The sequence below is a fragment of the Orbicella franksi genome, chromosome 14, assembly GCF_964199315.1.
Source record: "Orbicella franksi chromosome 14, jaOrbFran1.1, whole genome shotgun sequence".
NCBI classification, from domain to species: Eukaryota; Metazoa; Cnidaria; class Anthozoa; order Scleractinia; family Merulinidae; genus Orbicella; species Orbicella franksi.
In genome coordinates, this window is record NC_138158.1 from 8142918 (window position 1) to 8169754 (window position 26837).

A 26837-nucleotide genomic window follows, 5' to 3' on the forward strand; every position below is an offset into this window, starting at 1 on the left:
CTGGGGCGTCATCAGGTATGTTTACTTTGCCTGCTTTTGTTCCTACTTTTTCTCCCGTGTCGGCCATCACTGACTCGAGCTCGGCGTGCTTCATGGCCCCCATCACCTCTCCGTTCGCTAGTTCCAGTGTAGCCAGTAGCCTGCCAAGCCTCGGTAATTCTGCATCAGTGACCAAGTCTGAGAAGGCTTTTATTGTCGGTCCGGGTCATGCACCAATCCCAGCTAAATTGGCCAAGAAGATCATAGAGGGCCAGTTCGTGGAGTTGGCGGATCTGCTTACAGTAAATCTTCGCGCTGTGGAACAGGAACCACAGACCTTCCTGGAGGGTAAACTCCTCGTGTCCAATGCCAAACGTAGGCAAGTTGAAATTAAGGATATTCTTACCTGGACTGAGGCCTTCACAATTTTTAGCTGGTCCTGTGTGCGTCTTATCCCATGCGCTGGTTGGACCTGACGAAGTACAAGCTCCTCGTTATTCAAACAGCCCGTCAGTATCCAGGTCTGGCTTGGCTTGAATACGATCTGGCCTTCAGAAGGGATGCCGCTGCCTCGGGCCTTAATGATTGGTCCAAAATGAATTTGGATCTATATAATTTTCATCTGCGTTTGCCAACATCGTCCTCACTGCAACCAAAGCCATCCTCCCTTTCTGGATTTCCTCAGTCTTCCTCAGGCAACCTGGACCCCCGCTTACGTACACCATTCTGCCATTCCTGGAATGAAGGGCTATGGCGGTGGCCATTTGGGAGGTGCAGGTTCCGCCACAACTGCAGCAACTGTGAGGGAGAGCATACCAAGGCTAACTGCCCCTTTCCCCACTCAGCTGGACTTCGTTCCCGCTCCCCCTCCCCTGGGGGGAGAAGGGGACAGTACTGACGGGCAAGGTACGCCGAATGTTGTGTCTGTACATAGTTTTAATAATTTGATTGTGTTGCCTAGCCAGCACACTGGACTGCCTCAGCTGGCAAATTTGTTTTGTCCTGTTCCAGTTTCAGTTCCAGTTTCAGTTCCAGCTTCAGTTCCAGTTTCAGTTCCAGCTATGCCCTGCATTACAGCTGTCTCTTTTGCTCCATTATCTCCGGTTTCCAAGGTCTCACCATTACAGCTGGATCAATTTCAAGCGGAGTTGCACCATCATTCCGATGAATCAGCTGTAGCTTATGTGATTACTGGCATACAGGATGGATTTCGGATAGGATTCGACCCCTCCTTGGTGTCACTCAAATCTCTTCTGAACACCCAGCAGTGATTGACTCCTACTTACAAAAAGAAGTCTCTTCCGGCAGGGTGGCAGGTCCTTTTCCAGTGCCGCCACTTCCGTCTTTGCACATAAGTCGTTTTGGGGTGATCCCCAAAAGTAATCAGCCTGGGAAGTGGCGTCTCATTTTGGACCTCTCCTCACCTGAGGGGAAAAGCGTAAGTGACGGCATCCCTAAGCCCTCATTTACAGTTCAATACGTTTCAGTGGATGCCTTCATTGATGGCATAATGACTCTGGGCCGAGGAACATTAATGGCCAAGTTCGACGTGGCCAGTGCATATCGGAATGTGGCAATCCACCCGGATGATCGCCCCCTTCTTGGCATGAAGTGGTGTGGGCAATATTTTGTGGATATGGTGCTCCCATTTGGGCTGCGTTCTGCACCATTCATCTTTACTGCCATTGCAGACTTGGTTGAATGGATTCTGGTTCAAAATTATGATGTCACATTTCTCCGTCATTACTTGGACAATTTCCTCACCTTGGGCCCACCGGCTTCCCCTGTCTGCCACAACAACCTTCAAACCTGTGTTCAACTGTGTAAAAAACTTGGTCTACCACTTCATCCAGATAAGCTGGAGGGACCTGCAACTCGTCTTACAATCCTTGGGATTGAACTTGACTCTGAAAAACTTCAAGCACGCCTCCCGGCTGACAAGAGAGTTAGAATTGTTACACTGTTAGATGAGTGGGCTGCAAAACATTTTTGCAAACGTCATGAGCTGGAATCACTGATTGGCCACCTCCATCACACCTGCAAGGTTGCCCCACAGGGTAGGACATTCCTTCACCGGATGATCAACTTGCTTTGTGCCTTTCGCCACGATGATCACCCCATTAGGCTTAACCAGGAATTCCAACGGGATTTAACGTGGCGGCGGGAGCTGTTCCAAACTTGGGATGGCCTCAGTTTTTTCTGTATGCCCACATGGGCCCCTCTCCCGGACTTCCAGGTCTCGTCAGATGCAGCTGACTCTTTGGGATACGGAGCTATTTTTAAATCCCACTGGTTTTCTGGTGCCTGGTCAGCTGCACAAAGTTCATTATCTATAGGGTATAAGGTACTCTTCCCAATTGTGGTAGCAGCCTATCTGTGGGGCCCTCAGTGGGTATCTCGGCGGGTCGAGTTCTTGTGTGACAATGAGTCCGTGGTGGCTGTACTTAAGTCTGGCACCTCGCGGGACAAAAGCCTAATGGTGTTGCTGCGTTATTTGACTATGCTGGCCATCCGTCATTCCTTTTCGTTTACAGCTTCATCAGTTCAAGGTAAAGCTAATCCAGTTGCTGATGCACTCTCTCGATTCCAATTTCAGCGGTTCAGGCGCCTGGAGCCACATGCCGACCCGACCCCATCCCAGATTCCTGCTTCCCTTTTGGCAGCGCTTCAGATGCCTTGACTCAGAAGCATCAGTTCCTACTTACCCAAGGTCTTGCACCATCCACCCGACAAGTGTACCGATCTGGCCAACGTCGATTTATAGACTTTTGCCGCCAGGATGGTTGTGCAACCCAGGATGGCTACATTCCCCCAGCCAATGAGGAGACTCTCATGCGCTTTGCTTCTTTATTGGCAGATAACCTGAACCATTCCTCCATCAAGGTCTATCTTTCAGCAGTACGCTCCCTTCATATTGACCATGGCCTTCCAGATCCTTTAGTGAACTGCCTTCGTTTGCAGTGGGTTCAGGGTCCAGCTTCACCTAGCGCCTAACTATCACAGTAGATCATCTGAAGGTCATTCAGCGCTCTTTGGACCTGTCTACTAGAGACCATGTGATGTTGTGGGCTGCGTGCTGCTTGGGATTTTTTGGTTTTTTGTGCACCAGGGAGTTCACAATCAACTCTGTGTTTGATCCTAACACCCATATGACTGTTAACGACCTGCAAGCACACTCCTTGGTGAACCCCTCGTGTTTTAAAGTCCGTGTCAAGTGCTCCAAGACAGACCCCTTCCGCATGGGTTGTGATATCTACTTAGGGCGTGGCTTGGGCTCTGTGTGCCCCATAACAGCTTTGGGCAATTACTTGTCTCTGCGTGGGTCCGCTCCAGGGCCACTGTTTATATTTAGCAATGGTCATCCTCTTACTCGGCAGCAGTTATCATTCTCTGTGCAGTCCATCCTAAATGAGGCAGGGCACTCTGGCTCATACTCTGATCATAGCTTCCGTATTGGGGCAGCGACAACTGCAGCGGCGCGGGGAGTTCCAGATCACCTTATCAAGACCTTAGGGCGGTGGTCTAGCGATGCCTACCAGATCTATATCCGAACTCCAGTTAGTTCCATTGTCCGTGTATCCTACCAGTTGGTGGCTTAACAGGTAGCGGATTACTCTGGGTACCAGTGGGGGAGGGTGCCTCAGGCTGGGGTTGTCGAGGGCTGTGGCCTTGGTGCCCCGAGCCCCCTTACTCCGGGTTGTTCCATCCCGGAGATCCCTTCAGCATGGCGCGGGGGGCTCGTCGCTTGGTTGCGGGTTGGGCAGGCCAGTCAGGTGTTCTAGCGCCTTGGGGATGTGACTGCAGTTGCAGCCCCCGGGCTTCGTAGGCACCTTCCCTCCACTAGCGACTTGGGCGTTAAATATAGTTAAATGAAATTTAACATAGTTAATGACTAGGAGCTAGTCTGGTCAGTAGCGTTTTTATAACCGGTTGTCAGTGTCTTGGCCGTCTGTGAGCGTTTGGTTAGCGTTTGGTGCGTTTTGTAGCGTTTGATATAGTTCAATGAAATTTTACATAGTTTATGACCAGGAGCCAGTCTGGTCAGTAGCGTTTTTGTAGGCGTTTGTCAGTGCCTTGGCCATCTGTTAGCATTTGTTTAGTGTTTGGTGCGTTTCTGTGGCGCTTGCAACAGTCATATGGTTGTGAGAGCCCTGGGGCTGACATTGTCCAGCGGTTCTCGGCGTTCCCTCCCTATCCCCCCTTTCTTTTCAGCATTTTATTTTATTTATTTTATTTATTTATTCATTCATTCATTCATTCATTCATTTTTTTTTTTTTTTTTTTCCACCAATGCCGTCTGGCTTGAGTGTGACATGTGCCTGTAGGGGGCTTGGCACGGGGGGCTCATGGCTTGGTTGCGGGTTGGGCAGGCCAGTCGGGTGTTCTAGCGCCTTGGGGATGTGACTGCGGTTGCAGCCCCCGGGCTTCGTAGGCACCTTCCCTCCACAAGCGACTTGGGCGTTAACTTTATTTATGTATATGTTCTCTACATGTATGTCGTTGTGCAATATATATATTGCCTGCATAATTATGACTGTACGATGTTTTCTATTGAAGTTTCGCACAGTTGGCATTAATAGAAAAATACCTAATAATATATGCACCATACTGTACTTACCAGCGAGTGACACATGTCCATTACCAGGACTCCTCTCTGCTAATGATGGGTTATTCATGTCAATACCAAATAAATCACTACAAGAAAAACAACAACAACAAACAATAAAGAAAGAAATAAATGCCAGTTCATAGTAAAAATTGTGGGAGGTGCAGTGGCCTCATGGTCAGTGTGTTTGTCTTCAGATCAAGCAGGTCTGGGTTTGAGCCCTGGCCCGGGGACATTGTGTTGTGTTCTTGGGCAAGACACTACTCTCACAGTGCCTCTCTCCACCCAGGTGTATAACTGTGTACCAGCAAATTTAATGCTGGGGGTAACCCTGTGATGGACTAGCATCCCATCCAGGGGGAAGTAGAAATATTGCTGGTTGCTTCATGCAACAGAAACTGGTGATAAGCACCAGCCTAATGGACCACTTAGCTCGTATACAGACTTACATGTAGCCTTTATCAACCTACCTTACCTCAGAGTAAATTTGACATGTAATGGCAATTTTAATTCCTTTTTATTTGAAAAATATAAAACTGAATTTTAAACCCACCTGGTCTGCATCAAAGAATTCAGATTTCCTCCATATCCCGTATTTTCCACTGCAAATTAAATTAGTATGGACAGCATTATGCTAAAATTTGATATTTGAAATAATTATAATCTTACTAATAAAATGTTTTTCATAAATGACTGCCAATTAAAAATTATTTTGTGTGCATTCAAACTAGGCTCACTGAAGTCATTTGAGAGTAAACATTCCTTTGAATTATCAATGCAAAACGATATTAGTCAAGCTAATTCTAATATTTAGTATACAAAATAATTTAAAACTTGCAGCCATTCATGAGAAGGGTCTACATGTATTAGACAAAGAAGACAGAAGACATGTATGCCTTTCACACAACTTTGATTCAGGAATAATGCACAGTGTGCAGACTGTATATTACATGTAAGTTCAGTTACTCTAGGGTCCGTTTATGATTGCAAAGTTGAAGCAAATCATGGCGAGAAATCAAAAAAGAACTTTGTACATTTCCTGTTTTGTGAAGGTGAATTAATCAACATGACACGAGCGTGGGACAAAGAAAAATTCTGAGTCCCCGACAGGAATCGAACCCATGACCTTCTGAACACCGGGCGGGCGCTCTATCCACTGAGCTACGAGAACTCATGGAGAGCAAGGTCATTTAACTGACTTCATATATGACAGGTGTCCTGCATACTGCTAGGATCAACGCTATCGAAGTCATTGTGAGTAGTGATAATTTAATAAAGCTGGTGAATTTTAAGCTTGGTAATGAAATGTGAAGGTGAATTAATCAACATGACACGAGCGTGGTTAAATGACCTTGCTCTCTATGAGTTCTCGTAGCTCGGTGGATAGAGCGCCCGCCCAGTGTTTGGGAGGTCATGGGTTCGATTCCTGTCGGGGACTCAGAATTTTTCTTTGTCCCACGCTTGTGTCATGTTGATTAATTCACCTTCGCATTTCATTACCACGCTTAAAATTCACCATCTTTATTAACTTATCATTTCTTGTTTTGTTTAATATTTTTGTCACCCTTGGCAAAAATCTACTTGGCACCTCTAAACCACTCTATTGACTTATTTTATAAATCAATTGTGTAATTTAATACATGCTAAGCAGCTGGTCAAGTAAACAAATGTAATTTATTAATTACCATTATTGATAATTAAAATCTTCTTGCAATCTCTGACTATAAAATAATTTCTGATCAACACACACTCAACAAGGTGCATAACCATGTTTAATTCTTTCATGCATTTCAAACTGACCTTCTGAAGTAATTTCTGTTATTCCATCCCAACCGGCAATGTTCTGAAGTGTTCCCAGCAGTGAAACCTTACAGATATCAAACAAAGATACCAAAATTAATATTTTATACAGCAAAATTAATATTTTATATGGCAATATTAATATTTTATATCCTTCTGGGCACTGGCAACACTGTATGAGTGGCTTGGCAGACTAATGGTTCCTGCATTGGACTCAGATCTAAAGTGAGTGGCTTAGGTTTCAGCATTTGCAAGGGTCGATGTGCTGTGTTCTTGGTCTACATGTAGACAATTTTCATGTACCCTCATAGTGCCTCTCTATGCAGGAGTATACAATCATGTACATGCTGCATGGTGTTGATCTGTTAGCAGCAGAAGAATTTGGAAACAAAATCCTTTGAAGGGGCGGGGAGGGGGGTAGCCTGCATTGCGGTAGCATCCTACACAGGGGAGCAGTGGTAATCCCAGTTACTTCAGTTCACCCTAAGCTAGGGAAATCATGATATGCCCCCAGTGTCTTCGACTTCCTTCAGCCATAACCCTGCAATGTAGGCCAGAAATATTTCATTTAGGTAAACCTATTGAGTGACGATTGAGAGTCCACAAAGAGTACTTATTCAATATGATTTCTAATTGCTTAACAGAGTATTAAAGGACTAGGAATCGTTACAAAGTACATGTACAGCTTTAGAGTCTAACTGTCTGTCTGTGATGAGACGCAGATGTGTGATAATTATACCTTTGCAACATCGCTTGATGAATTTGTGACAGTGTAGTTAAAGATTATCACAGGTATGCCACTGTTTTTTGAGTCCAGAGGGATGCAAGGGTTGAATGCCTCCAAGTGCACTGTCAGCGGCACTTCATCACTCAAGTAGTCCACTAAAACACAGGATTAAAGTTAACATACATTAACACATCAAGGGAGCTAATGAGTACATGTAGACAAACACATCTTGCATTACGCTCAGTTATTCCAACTCCAATCAGTGCAATGCATGCCCCCGCCCCCCCGCCCCCAGGAACATTTTTATTTTTAGGGGCTCAGGAATGGCATTTGCCACATTTTCCAGCGAACAGTTTGTTCATAAATCAAAAAATGGAAAAATGCTGTTATGTGTGCACGTAGGGTGTCATTTTGTTTCTTTTGTGATGCACATTTGTGGTGCCAAGTTTCGAGAACACTGCGTGATAATTTGCAGAGATATCATTTATTCAGTATTTTACCACTTTTTACTTGCAAACAATATGACGTCATCACTGATCTAATTTGCATAATAGAAAAACGTCAATATCTTTAAAATGAAAAAAGATATTTTGAAAAGAAAAACGCCACTCTTCTGTATTTTGAAAGGCCTTTCAAATAAGCCGAAATTATTTTCCATGTCATGTTCACTTTAAAACTGACTTCGAAAATCCACCAAAAATCATGAGGGAAAAGAAATAACAGACTGAGGTAAATCAGGGCAGAGTATTGAAGAATAGAAAAATTAGAAAATTACAGGTTAAAACAAGATTACCACTGACAATGAAGCTGCATCAAAAAAGATACCTATTCATGGTAAATGTTTGTTTAATATTTTATTCATGTTTGTGACACACCTTCTGCAATAGGGTATTTTGCAGTAACTTCCAAATCCTTAATTCCTGGAAGTTCACGAAGAAGATCTTTGGATCCCTCAGGTACAACTTGAAAAAAAAAATCGTTACAATGAGAGACCCAAGAACTAATATTCAATAATGAATTAAAACAATTTTCAAATTATTATTGCTAAAATTTAATCATGAATAAATACCACACATAAAAATTGATTAACTACAGTAACTAGATAGATACCTACCTGAAATACTAGTGTAAACATTTATGAAAGAGAGGTTATTACAAACTTTAAACCTACAGGTACAATACATGTAACAGCAATTTAGTGAACAGAATTAACTACAGTGTCTGTCATGAGTGTCTGAATAAATGTTCACTTAATTCTTCAACAAACTAATCACTAAGTCAACGACTTTGTTGCTGTGACAAATTAAAGGCTGTTGTTACATGTATGCCTCCCGACTCAAATACATTGTCACATTGAAGGAGAACGTTTCATATGCCAAAGACAAAACTCACTAACTCCCTAGAGAAACAACAACTTGAACTTTCAACTTGCATGTACAGTGTAATCAGGTGGTGCACCTTGAAACTGCAGCAAATTTGTGTTTCAGTTGGCATCAAGCCAATAATCATTTTTTCACAGTTCGTTCTATTCTTGAGTTGAGAGGTATAACAAAACACTTCTAAATGACTGGCCCTAAAGGAAAGCAGTGAGTTTTGTTTCACCTTGACTTTTAATGACCATTCCCTACACCTTTGCCTTGTGGAACACTGAGGATCTCAGGGAAACAAACTCACTGTTTCCCATGGGGTCAGTCATCAAGTGTTTATAGTCATAAATGAGATCACTAATTGCACATACCATGGTCTGTGACATAAGCTGCAGGTGTGAATCCTGCGTCGTTGTACCAGGAGCTGGACTGGAGAACAACAGCTTTGCTGCTACCTCCCTGGTCCACTCTGAAGAAAGGCAAACAACTGACATTATTCTAAGGTCAAGTGAAAAGTAACAAACTGTAAATGTAAATCTTATTTATAGTGGTAATGTACTTAGCCATTAAAGCACTAAGCTTAGTTAGTTTACAGGCATGCCACTGAACCAAGGGAAACAAAGATTTTAAATAAATGCAACATAGTTAAAAATCCCAACTGGTAGGAGGCAGACCACTTGGCTATTTATAAAGCGTGATTAAGGATTTGAACTCGGGACTAACGAGAAACAAATCCCGCTGGAGGCAGGGTGGAGGCCTTGAACTCAGGACACCTGGATTACAACACCAGCACCCTAAACCACTCGGCCACGCTGCCTCCCTAAAGTACCAGTTAATTGATTGCTACAGTAATAAATGTGACTGATCTCATGTACAGTGAAATCCCAATTCCTTGAACCCTCAATGTTTCGAACCTCTCAATAACTCAAACCAAAGGTTGTCTCCCGCCCCCCCCCCCCCCCCCTGAGTCAAACACTGTGCGTAATTTTACCCCTGATTTCTTGAACTTGCCAATTTTTCAAACAAACTTTTGTTTCCGCTGCTTGGGGGTTCGAAAAATCAGAATTCCACTGCATATATTTCAACATGCTAAGGTAAAGAATAAAATAAGTAAATAAAATAATGCAATATTCCATTTAAAATAGTTTAAGTATACTGTAGGGTTAGCAAGACCACAGCGTTCAAATATTAAACATTGTCATACCATGATGTGTGCACATCATGAGCTTACATTGTGTAAAAATGTTTGGAAGGGTAAAATTTAGATCTGGCTTGAGGTTTATACTTAAACCAGTTTGATTTTTAGTCTCCTTCATTTCTGAGGTGTCGATAATGCATAGAGAAATGGACAATGTACATGTACAACATTTAAGCCATAGAGAACTTTTTCCCTGTTTACATAGCCTCATTTCAACACAAGGAGGGTTGGGAGAATTCAAGACAGTTACGCAAGCCCGAGACGTAGTCGCGAGTTTACATAACTTTCGAGAATTCTCCCAACTCTCCGAGTGTTTCGATTAGGCTATGTCAACACGGAAAAAGTGCTCTTACTATTGCTTTATTAATTCATAAAATAATTCTCAAAAATAAGGCAGTGCAAATCTAAAACATCACAACCATGCTCATATAATCTCAACTAAACACACCTATCGACCAATGAGCATGCATACTAGCTCAGTTATTTTATAAATATGCATGTTCTCTTAATAAGTATGTAATATACACACCGTATGGCGAAGAAAGAGTCAGGAACATGAGCTACGTGATTTACAGTGTTAGTGATTTGCCACTGACGTAGACCTCCATCACCAGCCAAGGCTATACTACCCCCTCCTATGGAGAATGACAGAGAATGACTTAATTAGCACAGTCATTTGGTACTTGTATACTAAATTACAGAGGCAGACTGAAGCAAATCACCTGCTAGTAATGATAAATGCACAATGGACCTTTTTGATGTTATGCTTTTGCAAAGTTTTCATTCAAACAAAGAATAAGCCGTGCACTCGATAATTGTATTTTTATTTAATTAATACTGAATTTAGTAAATATGCCAAGTTTCATAAGAATCCTTTGCCAAATCATGAGAATATGTGACACCAAACTGGCCAATTTGTACAAAGAAATGCATTCCAGGGAGTAACGTTGCAACCTGTGTAGATTAGGAGTCTGCAACTTACAGTTTCTTTTGAAACTTTGTATGTTTACAAATTAAAATGAAACTCAGCATGATCAATTGATCTATGGAGGAGCCTTCTTGTTAACAAGAAAAATTTTAAAAAATGTTGACATTGCGTGACACAGTCAAAAAGGTCCACTGTACAGCAATATTACATGAAATGCAAGATACGTACCTATTGGGCCAAGCGGCAAAGTAACAGCTCTCAGGGCATCATCACGGTATTTGTACTGACTCAAAAGTGGATTGACTCTAATGGAAGCAACAAATTTTTATTTGATAATATAATACCATATGTCCTGAATACCAGGTACTCCTGAGTACATGTAGATTTGTAAATTAAACCCTTGAGGAATTCATATTCGAGGTATAATTAACTCTAGGTATAATTTTATCTTTAATAATATATTTGGCTCTGAAAAATAGTGAATAAAATGTCCAATAAACTTCAGTCTCGAATAATTTTAAAGTCAAATAAACACCAGATCAACAAAGCCAATTTTGAAATTAATTCAGGGGAAATTTAATCAAGAAAATAAGGCATTGCTACTCCCCCTCCCCTCCCTCTCCCTCCTTCAATCCCTCCCCATCCCCATCCCCCTTCCCCTCCTCCTCCCCTCCCCTCCTACCCTCCCCTCCTCCCCCTTCCCTCCTTAATACCATTTAGCATACATCTAGAGGTGAGCAAAGGGACAGACTGCCAGTGGAGAGTAAATAATTAACAAAAATGAATTTAAAAAGAAATTAATATGAGCCAGAGCAGGCTCAAAAATAGCAGATTAAAATACATGCTGAGCATTTTGTGACTTACTTTTTCACCAAAGGGCCAGTGACTGTGTCTGGGTTAGGAGGAATTGGCCTCAAAAATTCACAACACGATGGCTTTGATTCCACACTTGGACTACAACAACTGGCTACCGGCTGTGAATAGATCACATGGCACTCAAAATGTACTTGACATACATGTAGTTACAGTATATTCAAACATATTTCAACCAAAAATGAAGTTTTGTTTATCAGTCTATACAAGGTTTTCTTACTTATTTCCTTGTATACCATGCAACCTGGTCCTTACTTTTAGACTAAAGATGAAAGCCTATAAATGTACATCTGAAGGATATATTTAGTTACAGTGTATGCTTAAATAGAATATAGAATAGGCAGTTATAATGAAAAAAACTAAATGAAAAAAAAATACCATTGTAACAATGATACTTACCTTTAGGTCTTGGTGACAATTTGAAAGTTTAGTTTTGCCCAACACAAGAATATTTACAGCAATTGTAGTCCCTTGGTCGTGTTTGCTCTTACTTCTGTATCTCAAAACTTCTTTCCACTCTTGTTCACTGTTTCCCTGACAAAGTCATGATTCATTAATAAACTTTACTTTATTCTGCAACATTGACTGAGATCTCCTTAATTAAAAGATCAATGCCTCGTTGAAAAACAGTGTCCTCCCAGAGTAATCTACAGACGTGACAGATACATTAAATATACCTGTAATCATATCAGTCAGTGTAGAATGCAGACTAAGGCTGTAGACTGCAGACTGCAGACTGCAGACTGGGGGTTAAATACAGACTCAGGGTACAATGTAGACTACAGACTTTTTTATTAAGTATATTGCTATATGTATCGTGTTATTTCTATGATCAAACTCATGCTAGCCATAAGTTTACACACATGGTTATTCTGGCTAATCATAGTGAAAGTCTGCACTCCAGTTAGCCTAAATAACGTTCCAGTTAGCCTTAATAACATTCCGGTCAGCCTATTTATGGTTAGCTCTTAATGTTGGAAAAGGAAACACCATTCAGTAAAAAAGTATACTGAGTCTGTATTTTACCCCTGGTCTGCATTTTAACCCCGGTCTGCAGTCTACATTTTACACTGATTGTAATCACATATATAATGAAGTAAATACAGAATAAAGGCAATAGGAGATGATGTTTACAAGACATTCTGCTGTTCTCCTAGGCTTGCTGACTACTATTTATTTTCTAATCAACATTTTGATAATGTGAAAGTTTAACACTTACAAATATAAGATCTCCCTCCTCATCAAAATAGCTAAATGCCAGAGAATGGTTGAGTGACAACTTGTCTGTTACCCATTGTGTTACTTCTTTCCATCTGCGAAAACAAACATATGATGTGCAAGATATTTTTGTATGTCTGGAACGTTTATTAACCACGCGGCCATGGACCGAGCGCGGTTCATGTTCTACCCTTGGTTTATTATTATTATTATTTTTTTTTTTTTTTGTTGGTGACCAGACCCAAACTCACTCTCGGCCAAATTTTGAGTCACGCAACGTGTGATGTTTATTTGCCAAAAGCTGTTGAAACATTAATACATGGACAATTTTACGGATATTTTTTTCTTTATTGTGGGTAAAATATATTTTCTTTTGGTTTTATCGAAACGTTGGATTCAAAGGGAACAATAAATATGTGTAAAGAAGGTATTACGTCAGCCATGGAATGCGCAGAGGTTGCAGCTTTCACTTTCGCTACATGACAAATAAGATCGTGTTTACTTTGCACGTTTATTTCGCCAGAAGCGACGGGCATCAATTTATTTGCAATTTTGTGATTATTTCTTGTGGTTTTCAGGCAAATGAAATAAATCCTTTGGCTGTTTCATAAGAGCGAGTTTGGTGATCAGAAGGAAAATTAAATATTTGCGAGCCAAGCAAAGAACATGTCAGAACGTGCAAGGATTACCTCATTGGAAGGGAAATAACCACCGTACTAAAGATAGCCATGGATAACGGAAGTCTTGAATTATGTGATTCATGTGACTACTTTGCTAGCCCTTTACTCGTAGAAAACACCAATTAAATTTCATCAAGACTTTTAACAAAGAAAGCTGTTGTTAATAGTGTTATTATTGTATCTTTCATATCATTCCTGCCCATACATATTGCGAAGAAAGTTCCAGATTAAGACCATTACATCATCGAGATTTCACAACAGCTACGACTGATGGTGCAATAATAGAGCTTGTGTTGATCAAGTGACGTGATGTCTACAGTAACAAAAGAATCATCAAGGACTGTTTTGGAATGTGCACTGCGTTGCGACTGTAGTGCTAAGCAAACTGTTAAATTTTAAAAGCGCAGTTATAAGATCTAACAGATCTTCTTGTTCGCTTTAAACATTAATATTTTGATAACGAAGAAAAGCACCAAGTGATATTCATGAAAATGGAAGTCTTCCATTATATTTTGTAATGTATGAATCATGTGCAAATATATTTGGGAAGGAACAGTGGAAAATTGAGGTGTTTACTGTTTGCTAACAACTAATTCTAAAATCAGCAAACATTTGCATAATTTATCATCGTCAACCTTTCCAGGGTGTTTAGATCACCAAATCTTCGAGCCCAAGGGATTGTAATTATTTGCCAAAATATATGGAGTTGCTAGTCTAACCAAAGATGATACCAAGGTTAGCAAAACCACCAAAATTTTAAATTTTTATTCATCCCTATTTACGGAGGTGTCAAATTAACAGTCGCTTCACTTGAGTAGATGTATGTGTCGGCAGGATTCTTGGTTTCCAAAATCCCTGAAAGTAAGTGCTGGAGATGGTTCTCGATACAAAAGGATAGCAATTATTTAGAAATTATTTAGATATATAAAGACAGAGGGTGAAGCTTGGGACAAAAGGAAAACCAACACTATATTTTTTTAATTTTATAGTTCCATGACTGATGCAATGCATCCATTTTCGGTGGTTCCTGTGGTTGAAGACCTTGCTCATGATTGGCCATAGTTCAGTAAACATTCCAGACATCTTTCAGATGTTCATGGTTCTATGAGTTTGACAGTGAAATAGGTCCTTCCTTCAAGAGCAGTCCCAGGAAATAAAAGATGTAACCATAAGTGTGAAGAAAAAATGGAATTTTGTCAGCAAACAAATGAAAAACAAACTTTTATCTGACCCATTATCTGCTGGTAGCTGAGCGACCACAGGTGGTCTCTGAAATTCACTTGCGAGCCCTTATCAATTAGGGGTTTTGGATTCAAGTTATTAGATACATGTAAAACAGATATCCTGGGATAACAGGGTGGAAAATTGTGATTTTTGAAAGGTTAAATCAAAGAGATACATCATATATATGCCAAAAATTATTGGGATTTGGAATACTCAGACATTCCATAATGGGCCTCATTTGTGAACCAGAAGATTCAACCTCTCAAATGTGTTGCAAGTGGTAAAGCGTCGTGGAACACATCCTTTTGCAGTTGATTTGCAGTTACTCTTTATCTGAACAGCAGTTACTACTTTTTCCGCCTTGCCCATCCATTTAAAAGAAATAAGTAAGCTTAATATTTGTACCGAATGGTATGCTACCTCCAAAACCATCCTCTAGCCTCCCCGCTCCTTCGCATCAACACGCAATGTTGACCGTCAAGTCCGGTGTCACTACGTAACACTAAAACTCTACGTCTGTATGTCCTTGAATTAATGAAACGAGTAAACTTATTTGTTCTGCAACACTTTTACAGTGGTTTAAGGCGTGGTTGCACATCATCTTTAAGGCACGGCTTTGATCTGCTAAACTTGGAGGCCGGTTACGAGCCCATGCAAATGTAAGTGACAATGACGAAATCGAATATATTACAACTCAACTAAACCTCGGAAAGTTGTCATAAATTTCGAGTTTTGTCCACATACCTTACTCCATCGGTGGTCTGAAACAGATGTGGTCCTTGCTCTGTCAATTCACATCCATTTTCGTCGACAATATTCAGTTGAAGACTGACTTTACCGTCCATGATTTCACTTGACGGAAGAAGACTGCGAAATCACATGATTTTCTTGTGATCAGATGTCTCGACCCAGAGCCTTCGCTTTCAGCGAAAAAGAGGCAGCTGTGGGAAGGGTTAAACGCAAGAACGGAACGAATTGGGAATAACCGGAACGAGCCAGAACGAGCCGGAACAAACCGGAAAGGTGGAAAATGTTACTTGATTCCAAACAGTTGATAAATCTGGCAATAATCTGAATAACTTTCTTGTTTACCTGAAAACAAATTTGCGGTATGTCAGATCTTGTGTTGCCACAGGCAGCCCAAGCTCTCTTTATGAACACAACATGGCATCGAATTATAAGGGTTTATAGGGGATTTTCTACAAGATATCCTTGGAGGTAGTTAAAAGTGAAAATTCTCAATAAAAATGGCTTACCTTATTCCAGACGTGTGTTGTTTGCTCCTGGTGTGGTTATTTTACCGATTGAACTTGATTTAAGCGACTTTTTTGAATTCCGATATTCCCTTTATAAAGAGAGGACAAGGCGAAACACCTCAGTCGGAACAGCCTGCCGAACGAAGTCAAAAATCCCAGGCTAAAATGTGCCCACGGCCACAAATCCACCGCAGAATTCAAGGGCAAAGGTTGATCTTTCATTTCAATCCTCTAGCCACACAATTGCAGTCCTGCGAGCGACGCCAGGTGGCTCTTCGTGTCCCCAGTGAAACGATAAAACTATGGAAGAGCTCCGTGTCGTTTGATCCGCGACATAACGACCGTTGAAATCGGCTTGGTAACCTCGTCACGTTGGCAAACCAAGACTCGCGGGGGTACTAGACCGCAATTTGTCAAATTTGTCAAACGTAAGATCAACGGCGAAAGCTCCGTAGAAACTGAGGAGATCATTTTTGAAGTGGAAGTCATGGTAAGTTTTCACGTTTACGCACCTTTGAGTTACTTGGTCCTCGCCTCACCAATTTAACTTCATCTCCCCATAATTCGTTAAGAATTCTCCCGGGCAAAAGAGAGTTCAATTTGCTTACGGCAATTTCTTTCACTTCGTATGCTCTAGACAAAATTTTGCTGGCTTCCATTACAGTTTCCTCACAATATTCGTAATTCCACAATACCCTAAGAGAAGCAAATTTAGTTTATCAGCTCGGGAATATTTTATACAAACAAATCAAAGGTGCATAAACGAGAAAACTTACCACGACTTCCACTTCAAAAATGATTGTATCTCCTCAGTTTCTACGGAGCTTTCGCCGTTGATCTTAAGTTTCTTTGGTTTTGAAGCCATTTTGCAAAAGCGTTCTGTACGATTTTTATTTAGCATTGTAAATTCGACCTGAGGGGATTACAAGAAGTTTAGTTGACAAATTGCGGTCTAGTACTCCCGCGAGTCTTGGTTTGCCAACATGACGAGGTTACCAAGCTGATTTCAACGGTCGTTGGGTCGCGGATCAAACGACACGGAGCTCTTCCATAGTTTTATCGTTTCACTGGAGACACGAAGAGCCGCCTGGCGTCGCTCGCAGGGCTGCAATTGTGTGGCTAGAGGATTGAAATGAAAGATCAACCTTTGCCCTTGAATTCTGCGGTGGATTTGTGGCCGTGGGCACATTTTAGCCTGGGATTTTTGACTTCGTTCGGCAGGCTGTTCCGACTGAGGTGTTTCGCCTTGTCCTCTCTTTATAAAGGGAATATCGGAATTCAAAAAAGTCGCTTAAATCAAGTTCAATCGGTAAAATAACCACACCAGGAGCAAACAACACACGTCTGGAATAAGGTAAGCCATTTTTATTGAGAATTTTCACTTTTAACTACCTCCAAGGATATCTTGTAGAAAATCCCATAGAAACCTTTATAATTCGATGCCATATTGTGTTGCTTGTGTGGTTCATAGAGAGAGCTTGGGCTGCCTGTGGTGTTGCGAATGCCAAGACTCAACAGGCCGTTCTTCGCAAACTTCACAAGTTTATTAAGATCGCAAGGTTCGCTTTCCTCTCTCGCTCTCACTGTGTACTTGTGCTAAAAAGACTCAACACACGGCACTCCTTAAAAAACTTAGCGAAACCTAATTTGATTGGCTTACAACCTTTTCTAAACAGTTTCTTTGATCACGGAATATTACCCGAAACGCAAACTTACTTGTTTTGTCGATAAGATGAACCGCGTTTTACAATCTGGTGCTAATTAACTGGTAATCATCGACTGAACTAATTGAGACTGTTAGGCACGTGCTTCCTAGATTCCCTGAATCACGCAACTTAAAAATAGGATAAACTGTCACACAATTAAATTGGAACTTTCATGACACGTCTTGAGTCCGAGTTCAAGTTTCAAGTAAAGAGTTTCATGAGAAACGTAAATTTCTGATCAACCTTGCATTTGTGTTTGAGCAAAACTCAGGCCATAGTGCTCAGGTTCGAAAATATTTTGATTATTGCGGCGTCATCGTTTTCGATCGAAAAGCTCCATTTTCAAAATGTTTTTCGTCCACACAAAAACGAAAAGGTCGGCGTTGTCAAATTTCTCCGGTTTGAAGAGCAGTTTTGAAAAGCTCTGTTTTCGTGACGTATTAATGTAGTATCTTTCGACTTTTTTAATCAATTGTAAAACACATAATTACTTACATTACTAACAATACTCTACTTACAATATAACACTTCAATTATTTATTTTACCTACACTACTTTTTAATACAAGGCTAAAGCTACTTCTCAAACTAATTAACAATTTATCAAGTTTAAACAAAAGAAATCATGACTGTGATCGTGTTTGGATATCTCTGATCTTAATTAGCATAGATTTTTATGACCTTATTTCTCCGTTTTCTCTTCAGTTTTAGTTTTGATTGAGAAGATCGATGATTACATCAAACACTCAAGACAGTCAGGTTTGACTACATTTCCAAACACCTCGAAGTTCGTCGAAAACACTCCGCTACGCGTCGTATTCTCAACCGGCTCTTACCGTGTTTGGAAATGCGGTCAAAGACAGTCTTTCGTGTTTGATATATTACTTGAAACACAATTTGAACACTATTTACAAGCTACAGCTATTTATAATACAATATAAACACTACTTACAATGCTACAGACACTAACAAATACTCAGATTACTTAATTACTAATATACAGATACATACATAACTCACTAATTTACAGTATCTCGCATTACCTACATTACCGTAACATAACTCGCAATCCTAACTTAACATACAATACTTACAAAGTTTAAACTAGTATAAAATTACGAGGTATCTTTTGACTCGCCTCTTAGCTCTCCGCTTTTGGTCGCCATCTTTAATCACATGTTTCGCTAAGTAGTATTAACCCTCGGGGAGTTCCATATAAAAAGGACAGGGGTGCTCGTTGTGCCTTTTAGGGGTTTTGGCGGTTTTGGTACTTCTCAGGGTGTTCAGCCGCAACAGGTCTACAGCGAGAGCTTTTGCAGCACCTGCTAGGGTATTGAGCCGACAAAAAAAAAATGACCGGAGATAATGTGTTGTTCAAGCAAAACAGGACCTTGGTGCCTCTTAGGGGTTCTTTTCAAAATTTCCGCGAGCACCACTGTCCTTTTATATAGGAGACCCCCCGGGATATTAATCATGATCAGAATAAAACAGTGAACAACCATGCTTTGATCCAACGTCGTTCCCGTACTCTCTGCCTCCCTTGTCGTTGAGAGAGAGCCTGGGAACGAGGTTGGTTTTGATCGCGGCTCGCGCAATGCACCAACTGACGTGAACAGTTTTCGCAGTGAAACAGCACAAAAAGCACAAACGTTAAATCGGCATCTTTTTTCTGGGCTCCAAGATATGAAGAGTCGGGCTCTAGGACTCTGGAAAAATTTCATCACTTTAGTACTCTGTAAATCATGTCTTTTGATCAAGCTTGGCAAATGCCTAGTTCCAAAGCGTCATTCCTTGTCCCCTTTCTTTGTTCTTCAACGGCAGAAAACATTGTCAGTGTGACTCCCTGAGGTAAGCAACATTGTGATGTTGTAAGTGTAGAATCTACCGAGCTAGAGACGTCGTATGCTTGATCATTCTTCACTCTACATTTGCTTCTAAGCAGCTCTCCGAGAGGACAGCTTCCCTTCTTTCTTAGAGCTTTCACGAATTTGTCGTTCTTAAACGCGAATAAACAAGGGTTTAGACAAGCATTTGCCACCAAACATACTGGCGGCAGCCACCATAAGAGAGTACGATTAAATCGTGCATCCTCGAAGACATTCCCTCCTCGAAAGGTAAACCAGGCCAGCGAGAAGTTAGGCGCAACGAAAAACACAAAGCTTGTGAGAACAATTACGCTTACACGTTTGGCTAATCTCGACTCTCGCAGCACGCCAAGATTGCGAGCGGATTTTCGCGCCACGATGAAAATATGCAGATACAACACAACGACAACAAAATAAATGAGAACCAAACACAGCAACAGTAGTTCGCTCACAAATACAGTGGATATTAAGGACTGGTTCCTGTGGATCAAACACATGTGACCTGGTTTCTGGTTATTTTTTGCGTCCAGAATCTGTATCAAAGCTGCGGCTGTTGCGCCCGCGATCCAAAACAGCACCAGAGATGTTGCCATAGCTTTGCGACGGAGCCTTACACTAGGCCTCATACAGAATACAATTGCCATGTATCGCTCTATCGTCATCAGTAGTGACGTCAGACTTCCCGCGACTTCAGCAACGATGAACAAGTTTCTGAAGATAGGGCAGTAAATCGTCTGCCAAGTTTTAAATTCATGAACACTCTGCCCATGTCCGAATGCCATACCAACGGAATAAATTCCCACTAAAAAGTCACAGAAAGCCATCTCTGACACCAGCAAAAATGGTAAACATTTACGAAGGTTTTTCGCTCGCATTACAGTTGTGAAAACAACCAAATTTGACAAAATCGCGCTAGTTCCCAAGACAAACAACAGAGGACGAAGTTTGTAAGTAACATCCCAGCAAATATTAAAGCGACTGCTGAAAGTCTTAGTTATATTTCTTGTAACAAGAAAAACTGTACAGTTTCGACTTTGAAGACACACGGTCTTGTTCTTTCGAACCTGCACCACAACTTGCTCTCGCAGAAAATGTGTGCATCCTTTTATCTCGCTGGCGGGTTTCTGAAGCTGTACGTTACTTGCTTTGTCTAATTGAGTGTTGTTGATCAATGTCACGTTGTTTCCTTCTAGATTGCTGTTTAAAACAAAGAAAGAATGAAACACATGTAACTAAATTCGAATCAATTAAGAGCATGAATTAACATACACTGGACACTAGGTTTGCTTTTACTCGAAATGTAGCAAAAACTGACGAAGGAATATGAAACAAATTGCGGTAACAAACACGACAAGTCGACTACGAATGGTTTGGAGAGGATTTGAATCCCTAATCTAATGGCGGATGGTTTTTGTCTCCGTAATAGAGCGGCTCGTAAAACCAAAACCAAAGTAATCACTCTAGCCAATCACAAACGACGCGTAAAGTCCAGAGAACCAATCAAAACTCGAAGTAATTACATCAGTAGGTGACGCAAAGCGCGGGAAAACGTGTGCGAGGGAGTTGCGATTGGTTCTGGTTTTACTTCTAATTGGATGAAAATAGGGCGCGATTTTTTTTTTAAAAGCCAATCGTGTAACGTAGTGATGCAAAACTTATTACTTTTCGACAACCGAATAAAAACCGTTCTATTTGAAGAATTACAAGGAAATGTTATAGATGTCTCTAAATTCACTCAAGATGTTCTTGAGTGAATTAAGAGACCACTTTCAAACATGCTTAACATGTTGGTGTGAACGGAGTATATGACTTACACGTGTTGAAGATTATGAAGAGCGCTAAACACGTCAAAAAAAAGCGTTACAATTCTGTTATAGCTCAGGTCACTGAAAAAGAAAGAAAGTTCCAAATATACAAGGTAGAATTATCAAAGTAACTTATCCAATTGTGCTTTGAGGCGCTTTTAAAAAACTCAACTCACTGTTAGATCAAAGTACTTCAAATATCAAATTTGTCAAACGAGAAGCAAATAGCGTACATGTTAAACGTGGTGTCCCAGCTCCTTGAAAAGAAATCCTCTCATATTTTTGAAGATTTGTATAAACCAACCGTTCGAAAATTGGAGTTTTTGTTTCTTTTCTTTTTGAATTTCCAAACCTACACATGATTAAATCGCTTATTTTAGCTCAGTGAAGTTCATCAAGTTTGGCCCTCTTCTGTAAACAGTAGCGGACTAAGAGTAGTCCCTCTTGCGCTTAGTCCGTCGTGTGTGACACGAAAGAAAACCGCTAGAAAAAAAATGGCCGCGCAAATCCTGGGGGCGCTTCCCGCCAAAAGGCAAGAAGCGCTTCTCGCCCCCAGGATTTAGCGCGGCCATTTTTTTCCTCGAGGCTTATTTACGGTCACGCTCGACGAACTAAGCAAAAGAGGGATTACTCGTAGTCTTGTAGATAGAGGCTGATATAGAGTGCATAAGTGGTTCGGTTGTTGTTGTTACATCATATGTTTTTCCTCCAATTCGGAACTTACAGCTCTTCGAGGCCGCGAAGTCCGATGAATGCTTTGTGTTGTATGGCTGTAATGTTGTTGTGTTGTAAGAATCTAAAACAAAGTAAATTGGTAAATTTAAGTAATATATAGATTTAGCCAAGCCTACAAACGGAGCTTCTGATTATAATTAACCATAAAGAAAAAAAAAAAGGATTTGTTTTCTTTGGAACAGAAACTCAAAAAATGATCAATTGTGAGCATGCAATTGCTCAGCGCGTGGTGTCACTATTTTTCCAATTAAATTTTATCAAACTCTACTCAATAAGTGTGCCCAAGATTGTAGAAATTAAGTACGCAATATAGAAGGGACTTTCCAAGAGTCGGAAGAAAAGTCAATAACGCGCCAGGGGTTAATTTGCGCATAAATTTTGCATTTGCACGTACTCCCTTCTTCTCCCCCAGAGTTACAACCTGGCTTGAGCCCGCGATCCACTGAAAAAAACGGTACCTGGTTAACTTCAAAAAGGCTCTTAACCTCAGCCCGCGATATGGTCGTAAAGATACTGGTCAGCTAATACCTTGTTTTGACAGCTGTCAATTAATCATAACATGGGCCGGATATCCAGTATCAAAGATGTACCTATGGCAATGGTACTTAACTGTCTTATTTTTCAAGGTACGCCCGTGGGGCTTGACGTACGGACGTCCGGACGTACGTACACGGACGTACGTGCGTACGGACTGTCATGTGACAACCCAAATTTTTTAAATCGATAGGTTACCAGATTTTCTACCGTGTGGGGCTACGCTCTCGCTCATTCGGCGTGTAGGAGCCCCGCTAATAAATCAGTTACTCAGCTCCTGATCACAAGACTCGATTATTTAAGAAGGATTGATCAAAATCGTTCACCCGTTTGTTCGAGCAGCTCGTTTCCATCTAGGAAGGAGTTCATCGGCAAACAACCTGAGCGGAAACCAATTACAATAAGGCGAGCAAACAATTGATCAATCAATCAATTAAGCCATAAATAATTAAACTGATTGTTACTTACAATGTCTTTAATGCAGGAATTCCACGAAACATGCCACTTGTCAAATTTCCTAGCTGGTTATAGCTCAGATCCCTGAGAAAAAAAATTGAAATAAATGTGGTCATTAAGGCTAAAAACCCCATCGGCGTTTCCCAATGTATATTACTCAACAGCATGCCTCGAAAATAAATTACGCAGATCCCTCGCAAAAACATTTGCAAACGTTTGCCAAATTTAAAGCTTGAAAAAGATCATTACCATATCAGGGTGTAATCATTATTTTAAAAAGAAAAATTGCTAAAGCACTATTCAAAGAAATCAGGTACGGCATTCAAATCCATTGTATTTGAAATAACTCAATTAATAAAATTCATTAAAGAAGCTAAAGGACTCACATTTCAAGTAATGATGGAAGTCCTTTGAAAGTTGCATTCCCCGGTAATGCTTTTAAGCCATTATGGTTCAGAATTCTGTAAGTTGAAGGATTGAATTATTGTAAGGTTGTTCATTTCTAAGAATATAGCATGTTAGCACGAGAAATCAGGCAGTCAGTCAGTCAGTCCGCAGATCAGACACTCAGTCAGTAAGTCAGTCCGTCAGTCCGTCGATCAGACACTCACTCCGTAAGTCAGATAGTTAGGCAAACAATCAGTCAGTCAGTCTGTCCACCGATCAGACACTCAGTCAGTAAGGCAGATTGTCAGGCAGACAATCAATCAGTCAGTCAGTCAGTCCGCCAATCAGACACTCAGTCAGTAAATCAGATAGTCAGGCAGACAGTCAGTCAGTCAGTCCGCCGATCAGACACTCAGTCAGAAGTCAGGCAGACAATCAGTCAGTCCGCAGATCAGACACTCATTTAGTAAGTCATATAGTCAGGCAGACAATCAGTCAGTCAGTCAGTCAGTCAGTCTGCCAATCAGACACTCAGTCAGTCAGTCAGTCAGTCAGTCAGGCAGGCAGACAATCAGTCAGTCAGTTGGTCAGGTGGTTATAGCCAGGCCATCACAATCTTAGCCAATCAGCCGGGGGGAGGAGATTCCCATATAAAAAGGTCGGGGATGTTCGTCATCTCGCTTAGGGGTATAAATCAAGGATTCTGGTTTCACTTAGGGTGTTCATGACAAAACGCCACTATTTTTAGCTGTCAAAGTATCATTTAGGGTGCACTCGAAGAGATAATAATAAAAAAACGCTCCCATAGTTCTTATACATTTTCGCTTTTAGGCTCGATTTCCTCCGCTCTCTCCAGTCCAGTCTACTAGCCCTGGCTCCCTTTCTGAACAACGGCTGGTAATCGACCTGTTCCGTTTTAAGTGGTACCATATAGAGCTCGTGCCTGGCCCAGAGTGGTCTCCTTTAGGAGTTTAATTCAAATTTTTCGACTTGCATCCCCAACCTTTTCATATGGGAGTCTATCCACCCGGGCACGAAAGGCACTAGTCAATGGTGAAAAATAGCTACTCTGGTCCCTAACACTGAATCAAACACCACTGAACGATTAACTATCTCCTGCAAATCGTTTCTACAATGTACGAGACGAAAGGTTACTTTTAACGCTGATAGATAAATACGTGAGTTAATTTTCCAGTTCCACAAACTCGTCGATCCGTCAGTGCAAGACTCAGTCAGTAATACTCAAGGAAAGATCGGCCCATTCTCGTCCCCAGTGCTATTCGTTTTAAAATTTGTTTAGCCGACCACGTGACCAAAAGAAACGGAGGCTCTGGGGACAAGAATGAGACCGTCCGGGATCAAGTGATCTTCGCGCATGCCCAAAAGCAGCAATGAGGAGTATAACTTACAATCTCGTTAGTGACCGAAGACCAAGAAACGCTTTGCTCTTTGGTATTTCTGTTATCAAATTGGAAGAGAGATCTCTGTGAAAATGAATGTGAAGCCAAGTTAATAAGAATTGGTATCTGACATCTGAAACAGGTAAAAAATCATACTGGTAAAGGATCTTAGTAAGGAGAAAAGATTCAAATGAGCAGCCATCTATTTCTCCTTCGATCAGCCAGGCAGTCAATGACAGGAAAATGAACGAGCGAACGAAAAACCAGTGAACGATCAAACAGACGAACGAACGGGCAAATAAACAAACGAGCTAACGAACGAAGAACGAACGAAAGAACGAACGAACGAACGAACGAAAGAACGAATGAATGAATGAATGAATGAATGAATGAATGAATGAATGAATGAATGAATGAATGAATGGACTGATGAATAGATGAGCTATCGGGAACCAGCGAACGAATAAGTAAAGACCAAAGAGTCAAGCAGCAAGATACGTCATCTTACTTACAATGTCTTTAATTTTGGCAAACCACGAAACATTTCACTTGCCAAAAATTCCAGGTGATTGTAGCTCAGGTCCCTAGCAAATAAATAACAAATAAATAATCACATGTCTGCAAATCCCTCACATGAAATGAAAATATGGCCGGTTTTAAATTAAGGTCATGGATAATTTATATGCGTTTTTCAGCTATACAAAGAATGCCTATCCGTCAATCAGTGATTAAGTATTCATTGATCACCGAGCGAGTTAGTCAGTCAGTCAGTCGGTCGGAAGGTCGGTCGGGCGGTCGGTCGCTCGGTCGGTCAGTCAGTCAGTCAGACGGTCACTCAGTAGTATACCGCTCAGTCAGCAGGTATGTCTATGAGAATGCCACTAATTCAGTCCGCAACGATATGCCAGTCTTGGTCCAAAACTTTCTTCTTAATTTACGAAAGCCACGGTACTTACAAATATTGTAGTTGCCCCAGTCCTGAGAATCCAGCTCGATCTATGCTGAAGATTAAGTTGTTGCTAAGATGCCTTCAAGAAAATAAAAAAAAAAATCCTATCAATTGACTTGAAATCTGATCAACAAATAAATTCCATATTGCCATGCGTCTGTTCAGCAACCAAATCACAGATGACTCAAAATGTGGTAAGAACAAAAAAGCGGCACACGAGACGATAGTCGAGTGCGTCACTGATGTTCTTACCACATTTTGACGTCTTCTGTCTGTCTTCCTATTACTGAACAGATTAGTGTTCTTGGTTGCTTGCTACCTTTTCTAATTGGCACTGGAAGTTACAACTTCTATTTATTTCAAGCTTAGGTATTCTTTCCAATATTCATTTGTTGCGAAGATTTTAAGATTTTGGCCTTTCTCAACTTCTATATTTTCTTAAAAGGAATTTTAAAAAATTGTGTGAGAATATAAATGAAACTTACAAATCGAGTAATGATCGAAGTCCTAGAAATGTCTTATTTCCTGGTAATGCGTTTATCATATTGTGGCTCATATTTCTGTAAATAAATATAACAGATAGCGGTAACATTGTGAGCCCATATTCATTTACCTTTTCTCGTTTTACCACGCAAGCAACATTAAGGAATACGACTTACAATGTCCTCATGGACTGCAGACTCACAAACATTTTGCTATTTGGTATTTTGATTAACAAATTGGAAGAGAGATCTCTGTGAAACCAAAATGGAAAAGAAGTTAGATAACAATCATACATTGAGCAACGATTATAAGATCATTCGGTGGTAGATTCACAATATTTCCATTTCGAGTTCGTTATACGTTGTCCATTTCGTTTCGTTATTTATGTATTTATTTATTTATTTATTTATTCTGTTAGTTTGTACGTATTTAATCATGTAAACCATTCAGTAACCTATAGAGTGAATCACTACGATCTGTTTGCCCAGTTAACCCATTCGTCGACTGTTTCACGGTTTCTCCACCTCTCAGTCAGTCAGTTGTTCAGTCTTTCATTCAGTTGGTTGGTCAGTCGGTCACTTGAACAGTCAGTCAGTCAGTCAATCAGTCAGTCACTGGACTAGTCAGTGAGTCGATAAGTTCTATAATTAAGTTCAATCGTA

General features: G+C 40.8%; 1 protein-coding gene and 1 pseudogene across 2 annotated transcripts in view; both read right to left on the reverse strand.

Moving 5' to 3' along the window:
• The window catches only part of LOC145468442 (uncharacterized), a 37030-nt pseudogene extending 21547 nt beyond the window's left edge, over nucleotides 1-15483 (reverse strand). Inside the window, exons 1-12 of the transcript XR_014042191.1 lie at nucleotides 15345-15483; nucleotides 12698-12791; nucleotides 11878-12012; nucleotides 11470-11579; nucleotides 10834-10910; nucleotides 10207-10312; nucleotides 8851-8948; nucleotides 7988-8074; nucleotides 7125-7267; nucleotides 6386-6452; nucleotides 5139-5187; nucleotides 4598-4674 (exon numbers count right to left, since the gene is read on the reverse strand). The product of XR_014042191.1 is annotated as an uncharacterized LOC145468442 (transcript). The remainder of the gene's footprint in view (nucleotides 1-4597; nucleotides 4675-5138; nucleotides 5188-6385; nucleotides 6453-7124; nucleotides 7268-7987; nucleotides 8075-8850; nucleotides 8949-10206; nucleotides 10313-10833; nucleotides 10911-11469; nucleotides 11580-11877; nucleotides 12013-12697; nucleotides 12792-15344) is intronic.
• A 2998-nt stretch (nucleotides 15484-18481) lies between these two features.
• Nucleotides 18482-25948, reverse strand: LOC145468587 (histamine H2 receptor-like). Its single transcript, XM_081452322.1, has 6 exons — nucleotides 25256-25948; nucleotides 24753-24827; nucleotides 23343-23417; nucleotides 22969-23040; nucleotides 21956-22027; nucleotides 18482-20623 (listed from the first exon to the last, which is right to left on the reverse strand). Exons 1-6 carry the CDS (start codon nucleotides 25285-25287, stop codon nucleotides 19315-19317), a joined length of 1635 nt encoding a protein of 544 aa, XP_081308448.1. The 5' UTR covers nucleotides 25288-25948; the 3' UTR covers nucleotides 18482-19314.
• Nucleotides 25949-26837: the final 889 nt, after the last annotated feature.